The sequence below is a fragment of the Ochotona curzoniae genome, unplaced genomic scaffold, assembly GCF_017591425.1.
Source record: "Ochotona curzoniae isolate NIBS_2020 unplaced genomic scaffold, NIBS_Ocur_1.0 scaffold_3890, whole genome shotgun sequence".
NCBI lineage: Eukaryota > Metazoa > Chordata > Mammalia > Lagomorpha > Ochotonidae > Ochotona > Ochotona curzoniae.
This window is the reverse complement of record NW_024467115.1, coordinates 13,156,229-13,176,114: the sequence shown is the minus strand read 5'-3', so window position 1 is coordinate 13,176,114 and position 19,886 is coordinate 13,156,229. Positions and strand designations below refer to the sequence as shown.

The following is a 19,886-nucleotide window of genomic DNA, read 5'->3' as shown; positions in this document are numbered from 1 at the left end:
GGGAACTGTGATTACTGATTTTCACAGCACACACACCACACACTGTGGCTATAGTAAAATCAATCCTAGTTTTTTTTTTCTTAAAAGTCAACAGATAGGATCCCTGTGAACTCTCTTTGGATCTAGAAGTACCCCTTTGCATAACTGGGTTCTGGCTTGCAAAGCACCCAACCAGCTGCGGTTCTGTGGGGGAATGTGGAAGACACCCTGCAGAGACGCAGCTCCTACTTGACATCTTCCAGCTCCACATGCTGCTCCCAACGCAGAATTCGTGGGTAGTCTATGCTACCATGTACATGAGCATTACCAACCTTGAAGTGAATCTGTTCTTTATAACACTCTTCCTTTCTGAACTGAATTTCTCTTTCTAATTTTTCATTCTAGGAGATGATAATCTGTCAGTAGTAAACCATAGTTTTATTCTATAGAAGGTTATTCATATTATTCGTTACTGGTTGGTACATTTTGCGACCAATTCTTCTTCAATACTAGAGAGTCAACAGAGTACATTTTAGTGTACTCTTTGCCTATGTTCAAATTGCCTTCTGGAATCTTTATTTTGATGTCATAGGCATCTTAACTACAAAATAGGCAGGTCTATTTATATCAGAGAGCCCATCATCATTACGAACTTGCTGGCCCATGATAAAAAGCAGGAAGCCATTCTTGACCCCGCCCCCCCCATCCCTCGCATGCAACTCATACTTAGTCATCTCAAATCCACTAACTAAATGATTTTCAACTGAATTTTTTTTTCATTCACTGTGATTGCCACCATCCAAGTCTTAGTGTTGTGGTATATCACATGAAGTCTCAGTCCTGTAGCACCAGCATCCCAAGTGTGCTCCAGTTCATGTCCTGGCTATTCCACTTCCAGTCCTGCTCACTGCTAATCAACTAGGAAAGCAGGGGAGGGTGGCCCAAGTGTTTGGGCCCCTGGACCCATGTGAGAGACCCAGAAGAAGCGTTTGGCTCCTGGATTTGGCCTGGCCCAACCTCAGTGTTTATTGTCAGAAGGAAGGTCTCTCTTTGTTTCTCTCTCCCTCTCTCTAACTCTACCTTTCTAATTAATTAACCAATTAAAAAAAACTTACTGTGGCACTGACGGGCCCACCATTATGTCCAGCAGTATCAGGCTGTTCCACATAGATGGTATAAAAATCAGGTCTAGAAGGAAAATTAAAGCACAGAAAGATAGTATCGATTTTGAATGAATTATTTTCCCTCCAGACCCAGATGCTCCAGTTGGCCTCAGCAGGGCTAGATACTTTAATAGGAAATCAACTAAACCATCCTAGATACAAGCATTGGCATGCCTTAGTTATGAAAATCTGTCCTGTTCTTACAAATGAGACCCCCTGTTCTTATGTCCTGGCCCTCTACCTTTCCTGGATTCTGATTTTTTATTGCCATATATACCCAGTTCTTAATGTGTAGATTCTGAGGAGCTGTTTAACTAGACAACATCTCAAGGAACTTCCTTCCAATCCAACCTGATGCCATGGTCTTGGGCAAATATCCATGGCCTGGTCAGTTCTCACAGCAGCTCATCCCCCGACCCTAGCGCCTCTCCCTTCTACTCTCCACTGGTCAGTAGTATCCATCACATTCTCAGAAACTGAAAATCGTCCGCTTTCAGGAATAATTTTTGCAAAGTGTCCACTAAAAGGCAATGCCAAGTTTTCTCAAAAACTGTCATTGAAAGCAAGAACATGATTTCATTTTTCTTCACCCATATCCTGCTATGGTAGCACTGTTACTAGGTCATATACTACCTTTTATCTTTGGGCAAATCCAGCCATTGCAACAATGTAGTGATCCTCTCCTCATATGGAACACTTCTGAAAAAAGATACAAAAATAATTTTCAGAATTTATTCGATCAAAAACAATTCCTTTATGTACTTATTCAGAAAGATAAATACCTGCTCTGCTTTCAGTATGATCAGAATACTGAAATGGGTTGAATATTACACAAAGGGATTTTAGCCAGTACCTACATGCAAATATGCTTGCTGTTTTACAAATTAAATGAATATTTTAGTTTCCTCCTTACCCTTGTCTCCTTCTGTTTGCCCCAAACCATAATAAAAAGCATTGGTTATGCTTAGTTCAACCTATTAACATTTATTCATTCGTTTACTTATATCTCATGAACACCTATCGTCATACACTGTGTATGAGTTTATCAGTGAGAAAATTTTCTTAAAATGATGTTCTGGTGTGAGAAGAAAGTAAAAGTTGGGATAAAAAGCAAATAGATGACACAGTGTCTGAAAAGTGATGTATCATATAGAAAAATTCACAGAAAGAGACTGAAAAATTGGGTGGGACTGATTTAGAATTTTAAATCTTACTATGATGGGATAAAATGATACATTTGAAGCAGCAGCCTGAGGAGGTGAATAGGAGGGCATTCAGAATCCTCAGAGGGACCATTTCAGGCAGGGGAATGGTCGATGCACCGGGCATCTGGTAACACTAGCCTGGGTGATGAGGTTCTTGGAAAAGTCAGAGTGAACCTCTGGGAGGGGAGGAGAGTACTCGTGACAGCAGAAATAAGTCAGGGTCATCCAGCACTGGGCCTGTTAGCTCCTTCTCTGGACAACACAGTGAAACACAGAACTTCTTGATCTCAAAGTGTTCCACCATTAGACTTGGAATTTTAAAGGAATCCTCCTGGGTAGTGAATTGAGACTAGATTACAGAGAACAACAAGTGGAGAGATCTGTGAAGCAGCAACTGTTCAGATAAGCATGGTGATGACAGAGATAATGAAAAGGTCTCAGATATATAAATACACACACGTGCACACACGCATATAATTTACTCACTCAAAAGTCAGAGACTAAGAAAGAGAAAGAGAGATGTCTCCCATTCATGCATGGTTTCACTTCCTAAATGCCTACAATGGCTCAGTCTCCACTGGGCCAAGGTCAAGGACTAAGTCAATCAAAGTCCTCCATGTAGGTGGCAGGAACACAATGGCTGGAGTCATCACTGCTACCTCTCTAGGTTGGCATTGGTAAAAAACTGGAATTGAGATCCAGAGATGGGTATGAAATCAAGGTACCCTCATGCAGAAATGAGACTTCCCAAATGCTAGGTCCAAGATCGTCCCCATTGCATATAAGCTGAATTAAAATCCAAAGCATTTACTGAATGAGAGATGTAAGGAGAGGAATCAACGGCTTCCAGACTTTTTGATCCAAACAACTGAAAGAATAAAATCATTCTCAACATTTTGCTTTAAATTTTTTTCTAATTATTTCTTTCTTTAAATTGTTTTAAAATTTTTTTTTTTATTGAAAAGGCAGATTTACAGAGAGGAGAGATAGAGAAAGATCTTCCATCTGCTGGTTCACTGTTCAAACAGCTACAACAATCAGAATTGAGCCAGGAGCTTCTTCCAAGTCTCCAGTTGAGGGTGCCATGGCTTTGGGCCACCTCAACTGCTTTCCCAAGACACAAGAAGAGAGATTGATGAGAAGTGGAGCATCCAGGACGTGAACGAGCACCCATGTTAGATGTTGGTACTTGTAGGTGGAGAATTAGCCAATTGAGCCATCAACCAGGCCCCAATTTTAAAAACTGCTATCATTCCCAATTCTATGGTAAACTTTTAGAAAGTGCTTCATTACCCGTTGTAAAGGAAGTACAAAGAAGGATAGGAGCCATTTACAGGCACATCAGATCCTGGCCAAAAAAAGGTGCCAGCTTTTAACCCTTGATACATTGCTGTCAGCCACACCTGTAAAAAGAAAACAGTTAGAATAAATGAAAGTCATTGGGATAATCACTTTGGGTAGAAATTATGCAACTTAGTGGAAATAAAAGAATAACAACTACAAAATGTATTGCAACTAGTAATAATTTGTCTCTGCAATGGTTAAAATACATAATCTTCAAACTCTGCCTTGAAAATTAAAAACATAGTAAATCAGCAAGAATAAGGTCATTTCCAAATTGGCAAAATTGTTCAGTTTTTCCTTCCATTTAAAAGAATTACAAAACAGAATATGAAGAAAAGTTAATGAATAATCTTTCTGAGTAATTTCTAGATTGGTACATTTATAAACCATAGCCAAGTTTCCACAACAGATCCTCTGAGTGAGCAACAACAAATGTTTAACACATTCCAAGTATAATTGTAAACTGTGCAGACAATGTACTACCTCCGCCCTTAGAACTTGGAATGTGAAGCTCAGAGTAGGGCACTCAGTCTGATTTACTGTCACACTGGGGAACAGAGGTTATTTGAATTCCAAGTGGAATGCTACATACTGGTTGTCCATGCCACCAAGTAGGCTGATTTTTCTCCGCTGAAGAAAGTGAAAAATTCTTGTTGAGATTTACATCATACATATTATTATCAATGATGCCATGTGATTCAGGATATAAGCCCTAAAATGATAATTTTGAGATATTTAAGATAAAATAAAGTATTAACAAAAGGCATACTTAAAACAGCATAAGATTTATAACTTATACCACATACCCATAGACTTTAATATAAAATACTTGGATTTGAACTCAAATATCATGAGATATATATATATATATATGCCTTACACATAATATGTAAATATGTACTTATATATTTATATATATACTATGCATTCATTTTACATATTTATTATCTATTTATAACAAAGACTATGTATACACACACACACACACACACATACACATTCTACCATGGTCTATAGAAGCAAACAAATCACATTAGCCAAATGGTTTGTATCAGTTGCGTTGATATTGCCCTTATATGCCTAAAGAACTTGTTAATGAACTTTTTCCTATTACATTAATAGTCACTGGTTGTATTGAAAACAACAGCAATATATTTGTTAAATAAAAGGCTTTATGTGTGGAATATTCTGGCTTAAAGGGATGAAAATGTGTTACTAGTGCTTCAGAGTGGATTCTGCTCAATCTCTGTCCATTCTTCCTTCAGCAAGTCTGTGCACCACCCAGTAGTCCCATCCCCTGTAATTCACTCAATATTTCCACACTTTTTTTTAAGTATCTATCACATTCCCTGCAGTAGTAGCTATTTTCAGACAGGTTTTAGGGACATCACTTTAGTACATTACTTGATTTAGTACAATATATATGATACGATCCTGTGTGGATGTGTGATATATCTATGTATAAAGTATAAGTCAGCAGCATTTATGAGTCTGCTTCAAACTGTTTCGAAAAACTAAGGATGCATTTATTGTGGTGCAAGAAACTTTGAAATTCCTGCAGTTTTTTTTTTTCATAATATGCACTTTCAGCATATGTTTAAGGATTCTTCATAATTAGAATAATTTCTAAGTTGTTTACATATGCAAACATACATGTTTACATATACATGTTTATATGCATGTATTCAGTCAATTTTTGCTATTCAAGATACTTATGCTATGCAAAATTGCCACGAACATTAAATTAGTACATATAGAATTGGTGCTCATGGGAGAATACAGGATTACTGTTTTGGATCTTCACATTTCATCACTACAACAATGTAATTTCTATAAATTTTATTTGCAGACTCCATATTTGGGATTTTGCACAGCTAAAATATATTTGTAACTTTTGAGTCAATAAATAACAAAGTTGTCTATTACCTTTCCATATAATGATTAATACATAATCCTGTTTGTTGTGTAGTTTTGTTTTAGGATGTATTGTTTGTTACACATTGTTTTTTAACTGTAACTTGTCTTTGATCCAAATTTAGCTAACATTTGTTTTCTGTTACTACAGCCTTTTGGCTCTTAGGAACACGACGCATCACTCTAACACTATGCTTGGGTGTCATTTTTTAAAAGCAAAATCACCAACAGAAACCACAAATATGCAAAGCATGACAGTAAATAAACAATGGATTATAAAAATGACATTCGTTATAGTATTACAGTTAAACTTGGAATGCAGTGTCATCTTGCTGAATTTCTGTTGGGCATGTGTGTATTGCTGCTTTGTACACATTTGCAAACAACCAAGAAAACACTACGTTCGCTGACTTGAGAGCGACCATCACTTTTTTTTAAAATTACATTTTTGACAATCTTTACATAGTTAATTAGGGTAAGAAGGTTCAAGGGCTATAGGAATTTGGGTGGGACTATTATTTCCATATTATTTCCTTCATGTATGTGAGAACAATCACTTTTACATTTTTTTTTCTATTGGAGAGACAGAGAAAAAAAGTGACATAGATACAGAGAGAAAGGCAGAGAGAGAGAAAGGGAGAGATCTCCCTTCAGCTATTTCACTGCCCAAATAGCATCAACAGCCAGGCCTGTGCCATAAATTGCATCCCAGTCTTCAATGTGGGTGGCAGGAGCCTAAGCACCAGAGTCATTAACTGCCGATTCACAGTGTCTATTAGCAGGAAGATGTAATCAGGATTAGAACTAGGTCTCACAGGGATTTAGCTACGGATGCAGGCATTCCCAAACAGGGCTTTAAGCACCAAGTCAAACACTTGCCCCACAAATAACATTTAATAAGGCAAAAGTCAAATAATGGTAATATGTAAACATACACACATATGATATTTAATGGTTTAAATTTAAATGTTATTGTGTCAAAGTAATAGAATAATGAAAAGTAATGCATATGCAAATATCCTTTGGTGATACAGGCTGAGACAGAGAATTCTTAGTATGTATTCTGTATCTGTATATTTTACGTGACTTAATTTTCCTTTGACTTTATTTTAATTGTTCTATCTACATCTTTTCATACATTGAGGAGTATTCACTTGCTTTAGTTCCCTTTATTTCGAGTCGAAGCTGGCATGAATTCATTGTGAATCAGAACTTCTATCAATTTAAATATAAAGAAAATGATGGGAAAGAGGAAATTCCCACATCAAAGGGGCTGTTTTCATATTCCCATATAGCCCACTGTTTCCAGCAAATGTTCAGCTAAGTGAAGGACAGTCAAAAGACCAAAGAGAGCGTTTCTCACTTCAAAGAGGCTTTCCTAGACTCTCACAAAGCTGAAATTCAGCTAATGCTGGGACATTCTTTCAAAGTTAATGTTCCACAGCACTTCATTGTCCTCAGTTTACAGCCCTGCCTTCCCACTCTGAAGTAAGCTATGAAGTCTCAGCACATGTGCTTATGACTCTGTGGCACTGAGCTCAGCCAGTTACTGCCCATTGTGCCCTTTCTGTGTGCTGTCAGTCTTGCCAATGGACCAAGCACTTACCGTAACAATGGTGTAATGATTTGGAAAAGTCTTGGTAGGATACATAGGCCTCATGTATTTTGAATGAACTCCACATGTTTCTGCAACAAAATATAATGAGAAATCAGGAAGTTATTTCATCCTTAGAAAATCTTTTGTATTCCAAAAAAAAATCTAAGTCTGAAAATTTCTCAGAAAAAGAGAACTAAAATGTGCATTAGATAGAAAGATGTTGAAATCGTGATCCCTAAACTTTGTCCATTTCCAAACATGCCAGTTTTAGGAAAGGAGTGAACTATTTCTAGGTCTAGTATCCATAGGTAACATGTAAACAAGTGAGCATGGCTAAATTCCAATAAATTTTTGTGAAAATTAAAACTTGAATTTCATATAATGTTTCATACATTACAAAAACATCTTTTTTACAAAGTAATCATTTAAACCTATAAACAATTCTTAGTAAAAGGCAGATTTTACAAAAACAACCAGAATGGGCAGGATTGTGGCCAACATTCTACAGCTTACTGACCCCTGACCTACAGTGAATGCTCAATTAGAGAGTGCCAACTTTGTTTCCCTCTTTCCAAATCCGGCCATTACAAGAAAAATTTCAAAAGTCTTTGCATCTCAGCTGAGGCTTCCTGTAGAAAAATACACGAAATAACAAATTGCAAACCTTCTAGAAAACAGGAATTCAACTTCTATGGCCACACATGTTAGTAGCAGTCATGTTTACAAAATGAACTAACTTTACTGTTTATTTATTTCAGATCAGTTCTCATCTTATTAGTGAATTTTCCAGGAGCCTGTTGTTTCCAAAGCATACGATTAATTTTGCTCTCATTGTTCTTTTGTTTTCATTCTGTACAGTAACCTGTTTAGAAGAGGTAAGAGCCATTGGCTCAAACTATTTCCTTTACAGCAATGAAGTACACAAACTTTTCCATACCCAAATCCCATTGCCTGCCATTCTAAATGAAAACATCTCCATTATAGATTCATTTAAAATAAAAAAAGAAATTGATTACTGTCCAAAAAGTAATAAACTCTGCAGCTGGAAACAATGAGTGTTTCCTTAAACAGGCCTAGGATTGGGTTCTTTTCCAGTCTCTGCTAAATGTTTCCAAAATGACCAGGAATTTCCTTCTTTACAATATTTTAGGTCTCCCTCTCGAGTCCACTAAATAGCATCTTATGATGGGCCAAGGCTGGAAGCAAGGCACGGAGGAGCTAGCACTCAAAACACACATACATATTAATATGTACCCCAGTTGATTCTGACAGACTTCAGTTTGCCAGAACTCTAGAATTTAACATGTAAATTATGGCGAAGATAATCTTTAACTTCTTAATACTATCAATAAATAAATCATGCCCTTAAATCAAAGAATAACACATGCAATATTGTCAAAATGTCATATGATTCGAAAATGAAATGAGATCCAATTCACATACATAACTAAAAAGAATGTAAGTGAGGAAAAGGTCAGAGAACAGAGATGTAAAGCCAATATCTGTTTTACTTCCTCGGAAAATGTAAGGCAAACTCAAATTATTAATGTCAAAAGCTGCAGAATACAAAATAAAATGTGAAGCTACAAGTATTATGAAAATATGTTACCACCCTGGTTATGATTTTCTAAACAGGACACAGCTGAAGACTATCTACAATCACCTTAGAATCAGAGCTACTTGGATAACAGCTCACAGAAATGTGATTTCTTCACATTATTCATTGCAGCTATCAATAATCTAAATTACTACTGAACAGAAAACTTCTAGAACAGTACATAACAAAACCAATAGGAATAGTTGCTTTTGTCAAGGAAAGGTTGGAAAATCAGTAAAGATGCTTTGTTTTTACTATATACATATTCACCTTACTATTATTTAGAAATAAGCTTTTTGGGGGGGATGCCCGGCACGGTGGCCTAGCGTGAACACCTTGAACACCCCGGGGATCCCACATGGGCGCCGGTTCTAATCCTGGCAGCTCCACTTCCCATCCAGCTCCCTGCTTGTGGCCTGGGAAAGCAGTCGGGGACGGCTCAAGGCTTTGGGACCCTGCACCCGTGTGGGATACCCAGAAGAAGTTCCTGGATCCTGGCTTTGGATTGGCATAGCATCGGCCATTGCGCTCACTTGGGGAGTGAATCATTGGATGGAAGATCCTCCTCTCTGTCTCTCCTCCTCTCTGTATATCTGACTTTCCAATAAATAAATACCTTTAAAAAAAAAGAAGCTTTTTGTAGAAAAAACATACCAAACAAAACTGATCTGAAATATATAAATGGGATAATCTAATGTAGCTAAGCTTATGATAACTTTAAACTTGAAGAAGAGACAAAAGACTTAATGAACAAATAACAGTCAAAAGAATGCACGAGTCAGAACAACAATGTACTCTTTATATTCTTATATGATAATTGACATAATTAAATGCTATTAAGACATTCCTACAGACTGAAAATACAGTAAGCTTTACAGCAACATCCATGGCTTCTAACGAATAATTTTAATTTTGTATACAATTTTGTAACGCAATCTCTTGTAGAGCCTAGTCACATGGTTGGCTGTTACATCTCCAAAATCTAACAAAAATCTCTACTCCTAGCACAGCAGCACAGTATCAGGGAGGCAAGACCCAGCTCTCAGAATTGAATCACCCTAGTTTTGGTGTTGCCCAAGAGACTGATGTCAGTCTCATTTGTCTTGGAGAATTGATGGGAACCAAAATACACTAGCCACATGGAGACTACAGAGAACGTTTGCTGTCGTGCAGACACTAATCACAACTCCTCCTGGCTCAGTACAGAGGAAGCAGGTGATAAATCCAGATCTCAGTTTCTCACTGATATGGCAAATATTTGGATCACAAAGCCAATGTCCCAACAGGGAGGTATCCAAGGACTGGCTTCTGACTTACCTATTTTGGAACACTAACAGGATATGGAATATTCTAGTCATCGGAGAGCCAGAAAGAACAAAGGCAATGGTTTGAGCCAACAGGACAATCACCTTAGCCCCTCCTAAGCTCAGAACAGAGAAGAGAGGTTTAGAAAAACCTAGATTCCAACCAATCCCTGGAGGCAGAAACAATGGTACATGGTGTCTAATGATCTGACTTCTTTGGTGACTTCCTAAAAAATTGGCTTCAGTCTTGCTTATGGCAATGCACTTTTGCAACTAACATGCTCCTGATGATGGTGGTATGCTAAGAACAATAAAAGGAGGTTTAACTAGCACGTAGTTCTGAGGGTTCTTCAGATTCTTTGACCAGGCTGATTTTTTTAGGGTTTATCCTATATGAGTCTAGTAAATGAAGGCAGAGAAATGACTTTGATTTATATTCAGATGCCAACACAGAGTGTAAAGGAGAATTAAGAAAGAGGAAAACAAAACCAAGGAAAGGACAGATCTTCAGAAATGGATCTTAATGGAGCAGAGATACATAATTGTTCTAACAGACAAGTCAAAACAATCATCATAAAGAAGCTCACTGAGGTCAAGAGAACAACACATGCAAATAGAACTTACAACAAAGAGACCATATTAAAAAGTCATAAATAGAAATCATGGATCGGAAGAACACAATAAACAAACTGAAAAATTCATGAGAAGACATGAACAGCAGAAGAACTGATCTGTAAATCCAAAAACAGGTCAATGGAAATCATTCAGGCAGAACAAAAAGAAAAAAGAATAAAAAGAGGAAAAATAAAGATTAAACTATACATGGAACTAATATATGCTATAAGGGATGCAGTACGAACCATAAGTTAATTCAAAGAAATAATAACTTAAAATCCTCAAAGGAACCCAAATACAATGAATCTTAAAAACAAATCCACACCAAGACATAATATAACCAATTTGTCAGAAGTCAAAGACAGAGATAATTTTGAAAGCTGTAAAAGAAAAACAGCTTTGTATGTTTACAAAGGAAGCTTTGTAAGGCTACTTGACGGTTTCTCAACAGAAACCACGCAAGCCAGAAGGGACCGAGATGATACGTAAAAATTTAAGAAAAAATTTAAAAGACCCTGCCAGCCACAAATATGCTACTCAGAAAACTGAGTTTCAGAAAAAGACAGTAAATTTTGTAAAGGAGAACAATTTTCCTAAACAAACTTAGGATGTTCATCGTCACCAGACTTGGCTTGCAAAAATGTTAAAGGGACTCCTGCACTTGAAACAGAGGAAGTTATACAACAAAAATTGAGAAAGGAACCAAAACATATCATTGTACTAAAAATAAAATATTAAGGAACACAGTACAAGAGAAAAAGAACTGCAAACAAAACTTTTCACAATGGTGGATCTTTCTCTAACAGTCACTGTAATTAATTAGTTATAAAATTAATGAACTAATAACTGCTTTTGCTAGGAACAAGAATATTACAACTGTATGTCGATAAATTGAAAGATCTAGCAGAAATGGGCTAAGTCCTGGAAGTATACCAACTATTCAGATCAAACCATGAAGAACTAAGAAGTTGAACAAACATAATTAGTATGAAGACTGTATTGACTATTGAGTCAAACCTTTCAAGAAAGAAAAGTTCAGGACCATACAGTTTCGTTGACAAACCTATAAAATACCTTAAAAAGTATTGTCAATTCTCAATTTCTTCAAAAATAACTGGGGACACAGGAATGCACTTAATTTCTTCTTATGAGAACAACATTACTCTGATAAGAAAGCAACACAGATACCACATGAAAATAAAATGCCAAGGCAACATTTCTGATAAAGGTATCTATAAAAATCCTCAACAAATGTCAGCAAACAAATTAAACCACGCATTAAAAAGATTACACACTAAGGCAGTGTGGTGGCATATCATGTAAAACTTCCACCTGTTGTACCAGCATCTCATATAGGTTCGAGCTCATATCCCATTGTTTCACTTGTCATTCAGTTCTCTCCCAACGACCTTGGAAAAGCAATGGTGGATGGTCCAAATGCTTAGGCCCCATGCTCTATGGAAGTCCTTTTGGACAGGCCTAGTTCTGGCCTTTTTTGCCATTTGAAAACTGAACCAGCAGGTGGAAGATTTCTCTCTTTCTCTCTCTTTTTCTCTCTGATCCAGTCTTCCAGATATAAGGCCAAGTGATCTTTGCCCCCACTTAAGGATGGTTCAAAATAGAAAATTTATTAATGTGAGTACATTAAATTAAAAGAATGAAAGATAAAAACCACAACATAAACCTCTACAGATGCCCAAAACCTTGATACAACACCATTTTATGTTTAAAAACCCAGCAAATTAAAAATAGAAGGAAATATGGAAATCCTGCAGCTAAGATAATGCTCAATGATTAAAATTAGGAAGCTTTTCAACAAAGATCAGAAGTTGTAAAAGGATGACCACCCTATCTACTTCGTTTTAACACATTATTGGAATTCCTAGTCAGAACTTTTAGGCAAGAAGACAAACAAAGGGAACTCAAATAGGAAAAGAAGTAAAACTCTCCATCTTTGGAGACGAGATATTACCACATATAGAAAACTCAAAAATTTCCTCAAAAACTATTAGAACTAATACATTTAGTAAGCTTGCAGACACAAAGCTAACATAGAAACATCAGTTTCATTTTTATTTACAAAAAAGGAAGGAACCATGCAAAGATAAAATTAGGAAAAAGTTCTATATAGAATGGCATCAAAAATAATAAAATGCTCAGAAATAAATACTATAAAGTAAAATACAGATATTGAGTAACAGATGTGAAATATCAGTGAAAAAATTAAAGAAGATATACACAAATGGAAAGATATCTCATTCTCATGAATCCAACACTTAATCTTATCAAATCTGTTCATACTACCCAAAGCCATCTACAGATTCAATGAAATTGTTGTCAAAATATGAATGGCATTTTTAGTAGAGATTAAAAAATAAATTATACAGAACAGATGACCCTGAATAGCTAAAATGATCCTAAAAATTAGAACAAAGCTGGAGATATCATAGTTCCTAACTTCAAAATGTATACAAATTAAAACAGGATGGCACTGTCATAAAGACAGACATAAAAGCCAATGGGACAGAATAGAGAGTTCAGGGATAAATCAATACAGAAATTAGTCAGTTAGGTTCAATAGGATTCCAAATAAATTGCAATAAATTGTGTGAGATAACCAGATGTCCACATTCAGAAGAATGAATTTGAAACTTTATAACTCACACAAACAACTTGAATTGAGTTACAGCTTTAACTGTAAGAGCTAAAATAATAAAAGTTCTAAAAGAAAGCATAGAGGGAAAGTCTCACGACATCAGGTTTGGCAATGATTTCAAAACTGTGACACTGAAAGAACAAGCAACAAAAGCAAAAACAGTTAAGTGGGACAATATGAAGCTTAAAAAAAAATCATACAGCAAAAGGAACAACCAACAGAATGAAAAAGAATGGGATAAAATATTTGTAAATTGTAAATCTGACCAATACAGACTTGATGAGAATGTTGTAAAATTGGAGCCTTTGTACATGGTTAGTTGTGGTAAAGGAAAATGGCTTTTCAATATGCAAAATCCTCAATAAAATAAGAGATCTGCTGCCTGAAATATCACTTCAGAATATTTATCCAAAAGAACTGAAATCAAGGTCTCAAAAAGATGCCAGCACTCCCATGCTCTCTGTAGCACTATTCACAATAGCCAACGGCCTATTGACAGATGAGTGGAGTGTGAAAACAAGATGTACAAATATAAGAGTATTATTCCACCTTAACAATAATGAAATCCAGCAAAATGCAACAATATATGTGAACTCTGATGAAATTATAAAAGGGGAAAATAATCAGTAATAAAATCACAAAAATTCTATGATTCCTCTTACACAAGGTATTAAAATAGTTATAATCATAAAGATTAGAACAGTGTTCTCCAGGGGCTAAATTTTCATTTAAGTGAGATAAACAAGATTCCAAGTAACGATGGCGAATTCTATGGGGAATTCATGAATTCAACCATTTATGAATTCTTAAATTCGTAATTTTTGACTATCTCACTTGATAGTTTACTTGATCTTTGTTTGCTGCTATTCACACTAAGATAATGTCCCCACTTCATTCCAGCAGGATTCTAAAAGTCATTTGCTTAACTAGATAGTAATCACTGCAGTGATTCAATGTCCTGTGGTATGAATTCATGTTCAGCCTTACACACTGTAGCCCAACCCAGGTAGCTTGCTGCGACAGTGAAGATGGGACCCGAGGTTTCCTTAATAGTGATGCTTCTTGTAACATTCCTCATTTGAGGCAATCTTCATAATTCTAATCCCAAATCCAGCACCCAGTTCTGACAAATGCCTCTTTTGAAAGAGCATATATGAATAAGTTTGTATAGGATAGACATTATATTCAAATATAGCATATCAAGATAAACTAACAGACAAGTATGTTTTCAAAGGGAAAAAAGGTAGAAAGAACCCACAGTATGAAAACACTTGCTATTAATAGGACACAGATGTCATGTCGGGAAGACATTATCTCAACCAAGAGCACCTGGGCTGAGAAAGTATCAACAGCAAAGCCCGAAAGAAAGTTGCATTGTCAAAGATTGCGCAGGTTGGTATCTTCACACTCTGTGTCCCACCTATTGTAGAGAACTTACTCAGTTTGTTGATATTAGGCATTAAAGTGCTCCAAGTTTCTAAGTACTCAGCTCTGAAGCCATCCAGGGAAAACAGGATAACTGGAGGCAGATCAAACCTGAAAATGCAAAAACAAGCAAACAAACAAACTTATCAGCTGTTGCGATTATTTAAAAAGTTTTTTTTTTCTATGTTACTTGCAATTCTCCAAAATAGAAAATTCTTGGAAAGTACAGTAAGGAACATAGCCTGGGTCTTTGATTACCTTGCACTACCATCTTTTGAATGTAATTATTTGGAATTTAGGAACTTCACAACACCTATTTTTCTAGCACTCTACATCTTTTGACTTTTTTATTCTAATTTCTCAGGATATTAATCTGTACTTCCTCCCATTCCCTATCATCTTAGTCTAACTAGTGTTATTGTTAAATAATAGAAGATAGCTTTTAGATCATAAATGAAAGTTCTTTCATTTTTTTTAATACCATGTGATCTTCACCTTTTAAATGAGATTCATATTATACATAGTATACATACATTTCAAATTTGTATGGTTTGTTGAAGTTTTACTAACCAAGAATCACTCGGTAAACAAAGAAGTAGAATATTACTTCTTTGTAATATTCTTTGTAGAATATTACTTTTTTACTAGAATATTACTTCTTTACTAATATTACTTTGTATTACTAAAATATTATTTCCTGTTGAGTTCTTCTAGTCAATAAACTCTGTAAGTCATACACAAGAATGATCTGTCTCTTTTGCAGCTATATGTATATGCAAATACAATCATATCACACCTGTTCCAATGTATCTGGGTTCTTTGACTTGACATTTTGTTTGTGATTCACCTCATCGTGTTGTCTGTAGTTAGCTCTTTCACTCCCATCATGTCTAGCGTTTCCGAAAATGAGTAAAACACAACTTATTCATTCTACAGTTAATGAAAATTTCCCTACAATCCAGTCTGGGATTAATATGAACAACATAATATGCAAACACAGTAAATGTGCTTAAATTCCAAAGTGTTGAACATTCAACTTAGTGGTTAAGATACAAGTTAAGGCCTTCCTGTCTCTTGTTGGAATACCTGAATTTAGTACCTGGATCCTGCTCCTGATTTCTACTTCCTGCTGATATTATTGGGAAGCCGCAGTAATGGCTCAAGCGATTGGGTTGCTGACACCATGTGGGAGGTCTAGATTGAGTTCTCAGCTCCCAACTTGTCTGGTCCAGTCCCTGGCCACCATAAGTATTCAGAGACAACACCAGTGGATGGGATCGCTGTCTCTCTTTTCCCTTTTCTCTTTTTCTCTTCCCATCTCTCAAATGAAGATTAGGAATTTTTAAAAATTCTAAATATAGTGTATGCAAATGTGTATATAAAAGAAATTATTTTCAGCTCTCTATTCCACATCTTAGACCTAAATTCATAAACAAGACACACTTTTCCAAGATATATGGCCAAAAATCTATATTAAAATTCTGAGAAATTAATCAGTACTATTAAAAATGGATTTTGAATATTGATGCCAGTTAAAAATAAGACAGATTCTGGTGACTGTTTTTTCTTATAGTGACACATTTAGTAAAGCAAGAAATATATCAGTTTAGTCATCTAATTCTACACTGTGAAAAAAAACAGTGAGGAGAATGTGAAGAACAAGACTATTTGGCTTCCTAGAATATACATTTTTTTGTATGGTGATTCATTTCAGAAATATTTGAACCAGGCATTCCACTAGGAGCTGAGAATAAGGGCATTAAAGAGTTAAATTTGTTCTCTGGGTGTCAAAATTGAGAAATAAACAGGAATGGACAAGAACGAATGACATACAATCAGTTTAAGGTGAAAGCAAGATCTTCAGGGTATGTAACATGAACTGGGTCCTAAATATCGTAACACTAGTATGAAAACAGAATGAGAACAATGCTTTAAATTGAGAAAAATTCTGGCAAGAAATGTAATGTATTTGATTACATTTATGAATCTCAGAAGTATTTTAATAATCCATAAATCTGATGCAAGAGACCATATGCTGAAATTCCCTTCACATAAAATTCTAAAACAATAATCTATGATGATAGAAATTGAAACAGTGATTGCCTTTGGGAAGTAAGATCTGTGAAGACACATGTGGCGCCCTTCTGTGATGTTGGAAATGTTCTGTATCTTGGAAATGTTACACATCTGTGTCTTCAATTGGTTTATAAATCTCGAAACCTCATGATTCCATGCACTTAGTACAGGAGCACTTCATTGTGTGTACAAACTGCATCTCAATTTAAAAATGAAAAACAAAGTTACACTATGCAGAAAATTCACCAGGAAATTAAAGTGGCCTAATAGTTACATTAAAAAATATTTACATTGTCATGGATTCATTTGCGTACTTCTAATTCAAATTCAGAGTGAAGTGCAAAGATCCAGTATACCCTTTCTTATTTCAAAGATTTAATTATATATGTAAAAGGCAGTATGATAGAGAGTACAAGACTGAGGATGAGACAGAGTGTGAGAAAAAAATCTTCCATACATTGATTCACTCCTGGCCACAGCGGTCAGGTCTGAGTCAGACCAAAACCAGAAGCCCAAACCTCCATCTAGGTCTCCCATTTGAGTGTTACATGCTAAAGCACTTGGGTTATCTTCTGCTGATGCCTGCTTGCCAAATAACAACCAGTTATATTGGATACAGAGCACCCCAGATTTGAACTGGTGCTCCAATAAAGGATACTGGTATTGCATATTGAGGCTTTAACTAGAAGTACAACACTTGCACCCAGTTCTTCCATTCTTCCTTCTTTCCTTTCTTTCTTCCTTCCCTCCTTCCTTCCTTCCTTTTTTCCAACTTCCTTTCTTTATATATTTCTTTCTTGCTTTCTTCCTTTTTTTCTTCCTTTGTAAAGATTTATTTATTTTTATTGGAAAGGCAGATTTACAGAGAGAAGGAGATACAGAAAGATCTTCTGCTGCTTCACTTCTCAAGTGGCAGCAACAGAAGCAGCAGCTAAACTGATCTGAAGCCAGGAACCAGGAGCTTCTATGGGTCTCCCATGCTGGTGCAGGGTCCCAAGCCTTTGGACCACCCTCCACTGCCTTCCCCGGCCACAAGCAGGGAGCCAGATGGGAAGTGGAGCAGGCAACACAAAAACCAGCAGCCATACGTGATCCCAGTGGATGCAAGGCAAAGATTTTCACCACTAGGTTACTGCACAAGGCCAATTTATCCTTTTCTTAATGTCCTCCTTGCATCTCCAAGTTTGCTACTCAGAGCAGATTTTATTCTCTGCTTCCATAAATATTCATATGCCTACTGTTACGGGGTGTGAGTGAGATCATACTAGACATGTCTAAGGTTTTATTAAGGAGTCTTTATTAACCAAGCTTAGTGATAATAGAACATACTAAAAATAGCAGATCACAAGTCCATATGGCAATCCAACCAATCATAATCCAACCAAACACAATCCAAAGGGGAACAAATGGTCATTACCCTTAAGTCCATCCATTAAGCTGAACACCTATGTCCTAGCTTCCCCAACAGTATAAGTTATCCTAAGAGACATGCAACAAATAACCTGGACACATTTATAAAGCTGCAGACATTCACCTTTCCTTGGCTTCTCTGCCCACATTCCACTACTGCTAGGACTCACCTCTCCTGGAACTCCTGATAGTACACAAGCCAGAAACAACATTACTATATCCATTGCTCAATCAAAGCAGTACACAGGGACCATGCTCAGGGGATCACCTGTCTTGGATTAGCCAAGAGTTGAGGTGCCAGAGTAAGGCAAACACCTGACCAGAAAGAGAGGGAGCGAGCCCCTACTTCATGGATTTGTGAGGCGAGTGGTTATACAACAATGTAATATTGTCCCCTCTCAGTTGATAGGTGAGTCACAGGTGGACAGGAGGGAATACCTAAGTGTTGTGAGTTAAGGAGTTAATTGGCACTCATTGGGATGGGCAGGAACTGTAACTGGGCTTGTAGCTAAAAAGACTAATTGGACTCATCTGCACCCAAAATCATGGCCAAATTAGGACGTGGGGAGAAGAATATATAAGGAGAGGTGAAGGAGCAAACACTGGCTGCACTCCGTAACACTTACAACATCCTTAATTGTTTCCTTAGTATGAATTTGTAAAGATCCCACTTCCTGGACAAAAGTAGATTAAAATGTTTTGGCAGAATCTATTCTGACAATCTTTATAAATTTATTTGTCCATAATCAAAACAGGTGGTAGAGTGTACAAATCATAGATTCACTATGTATGGAAAAGAAATTGTATCTTCTTTTCATTTTTAGTTCTTATTGTCAGTAAAGCGAACATGAAACCAATATTATTTTTACTGCCTATAATGAAACTTGAATGAGGGCACACTTATGTAGTGGGCTGGAGGAAGGCCTGGAGGGGCCCTATGGACACTGCCTGGGGCAGCCCAGATTCCTTGGGGCTAGCAATCATGGGCCATGCAGTGGGTTGGCAGTAGGCAACTAAGGGATTTTGATGCTGGCAGAATCAGTTCCAGCTGTTGTGCCCTTCTTGAGAGAGTGGGGAGAGCAGTAATGGGGCTTTGGGTGCTGGCAAGCAGCCCATGCTTTCATGTCCTTTGGGACTAAAACACATCAGGTTCACCTATCACAAGGACTACAACCTGTGGGTGTAGCCCTGGCATCCTGCATGATTAGGTCACCTCCCTTGCTGACTTCTGTGCAAAGGTGAGGAACATATCCAGGTGCACACAAAAGATAAGTCTGCCTATTCCACTGAACCAATCATATCTCAAGCACCTCTTCAAAGGGCAGAAGGATAAGTAAAGCCTTTTATTTCAACATCTTAGGGCTGCTACACTTTAATACAGATTTTTTCCAAATTTGTCTCATATTTTAATATTTATGCTTATTTAAAGGCAGATTTACAGAGAGAAAGAGATACAGAGAGGAAAAGATTTTTCATCTAGTGGTTCATTCCTCATATGACCACAATGGCTGGAGCTGAGCCAATCTGAAGCTACGATGCAGGAGCCTCATCCAGCTCTAGCACATGTGTACAGGATCCCAAGGCTTTAGGTCATCCTCTGC

General features: G+C 36.7%; 1 protein-coding gene across 1 annotated transcript in view; it reads right to left on the bottom strand.

Annotated features, from left to right (window-relative positions):
- ENPP3 (ectonucleotide pyrophosphatase/phosphodiesterase 3) overlaps window positions 1–19,886 on the bottom strand; it is an 82,525-nt gene that overhangs the window by 40,093 nt on the left and 22,546 nt on the right. Inside the window, exons 6-11 of the mRNA XM_040965654.1 lie at window positions 14,813–14,910; window positions 7,212–7,291; window positions 4,284–4,403; window positions 3,641–3,750; window positions 1,776–1,841; window positions 1,095–1,167 (exon numbers count right to left, since the gene is read on the bottom strand). Coding sequence (XP_040821588.1) covers window positions 1,095–1,167; window positions 1,776–1,841; window positions 3,641–3,750; window positions 4,284–4,403; window positions 7,212–7,291; window positions 14,813–14,910 — 547 coding nt within the window. The remainder of the gene's footprint in view (window positions 1–1,094; window positions 1,168–1,775; window positions 1,842–3,640; window positions 3,751–4,283; window positions 4,404–7,211; window positions 7,292–14,812; window positions 14,911–19,886) is intronic.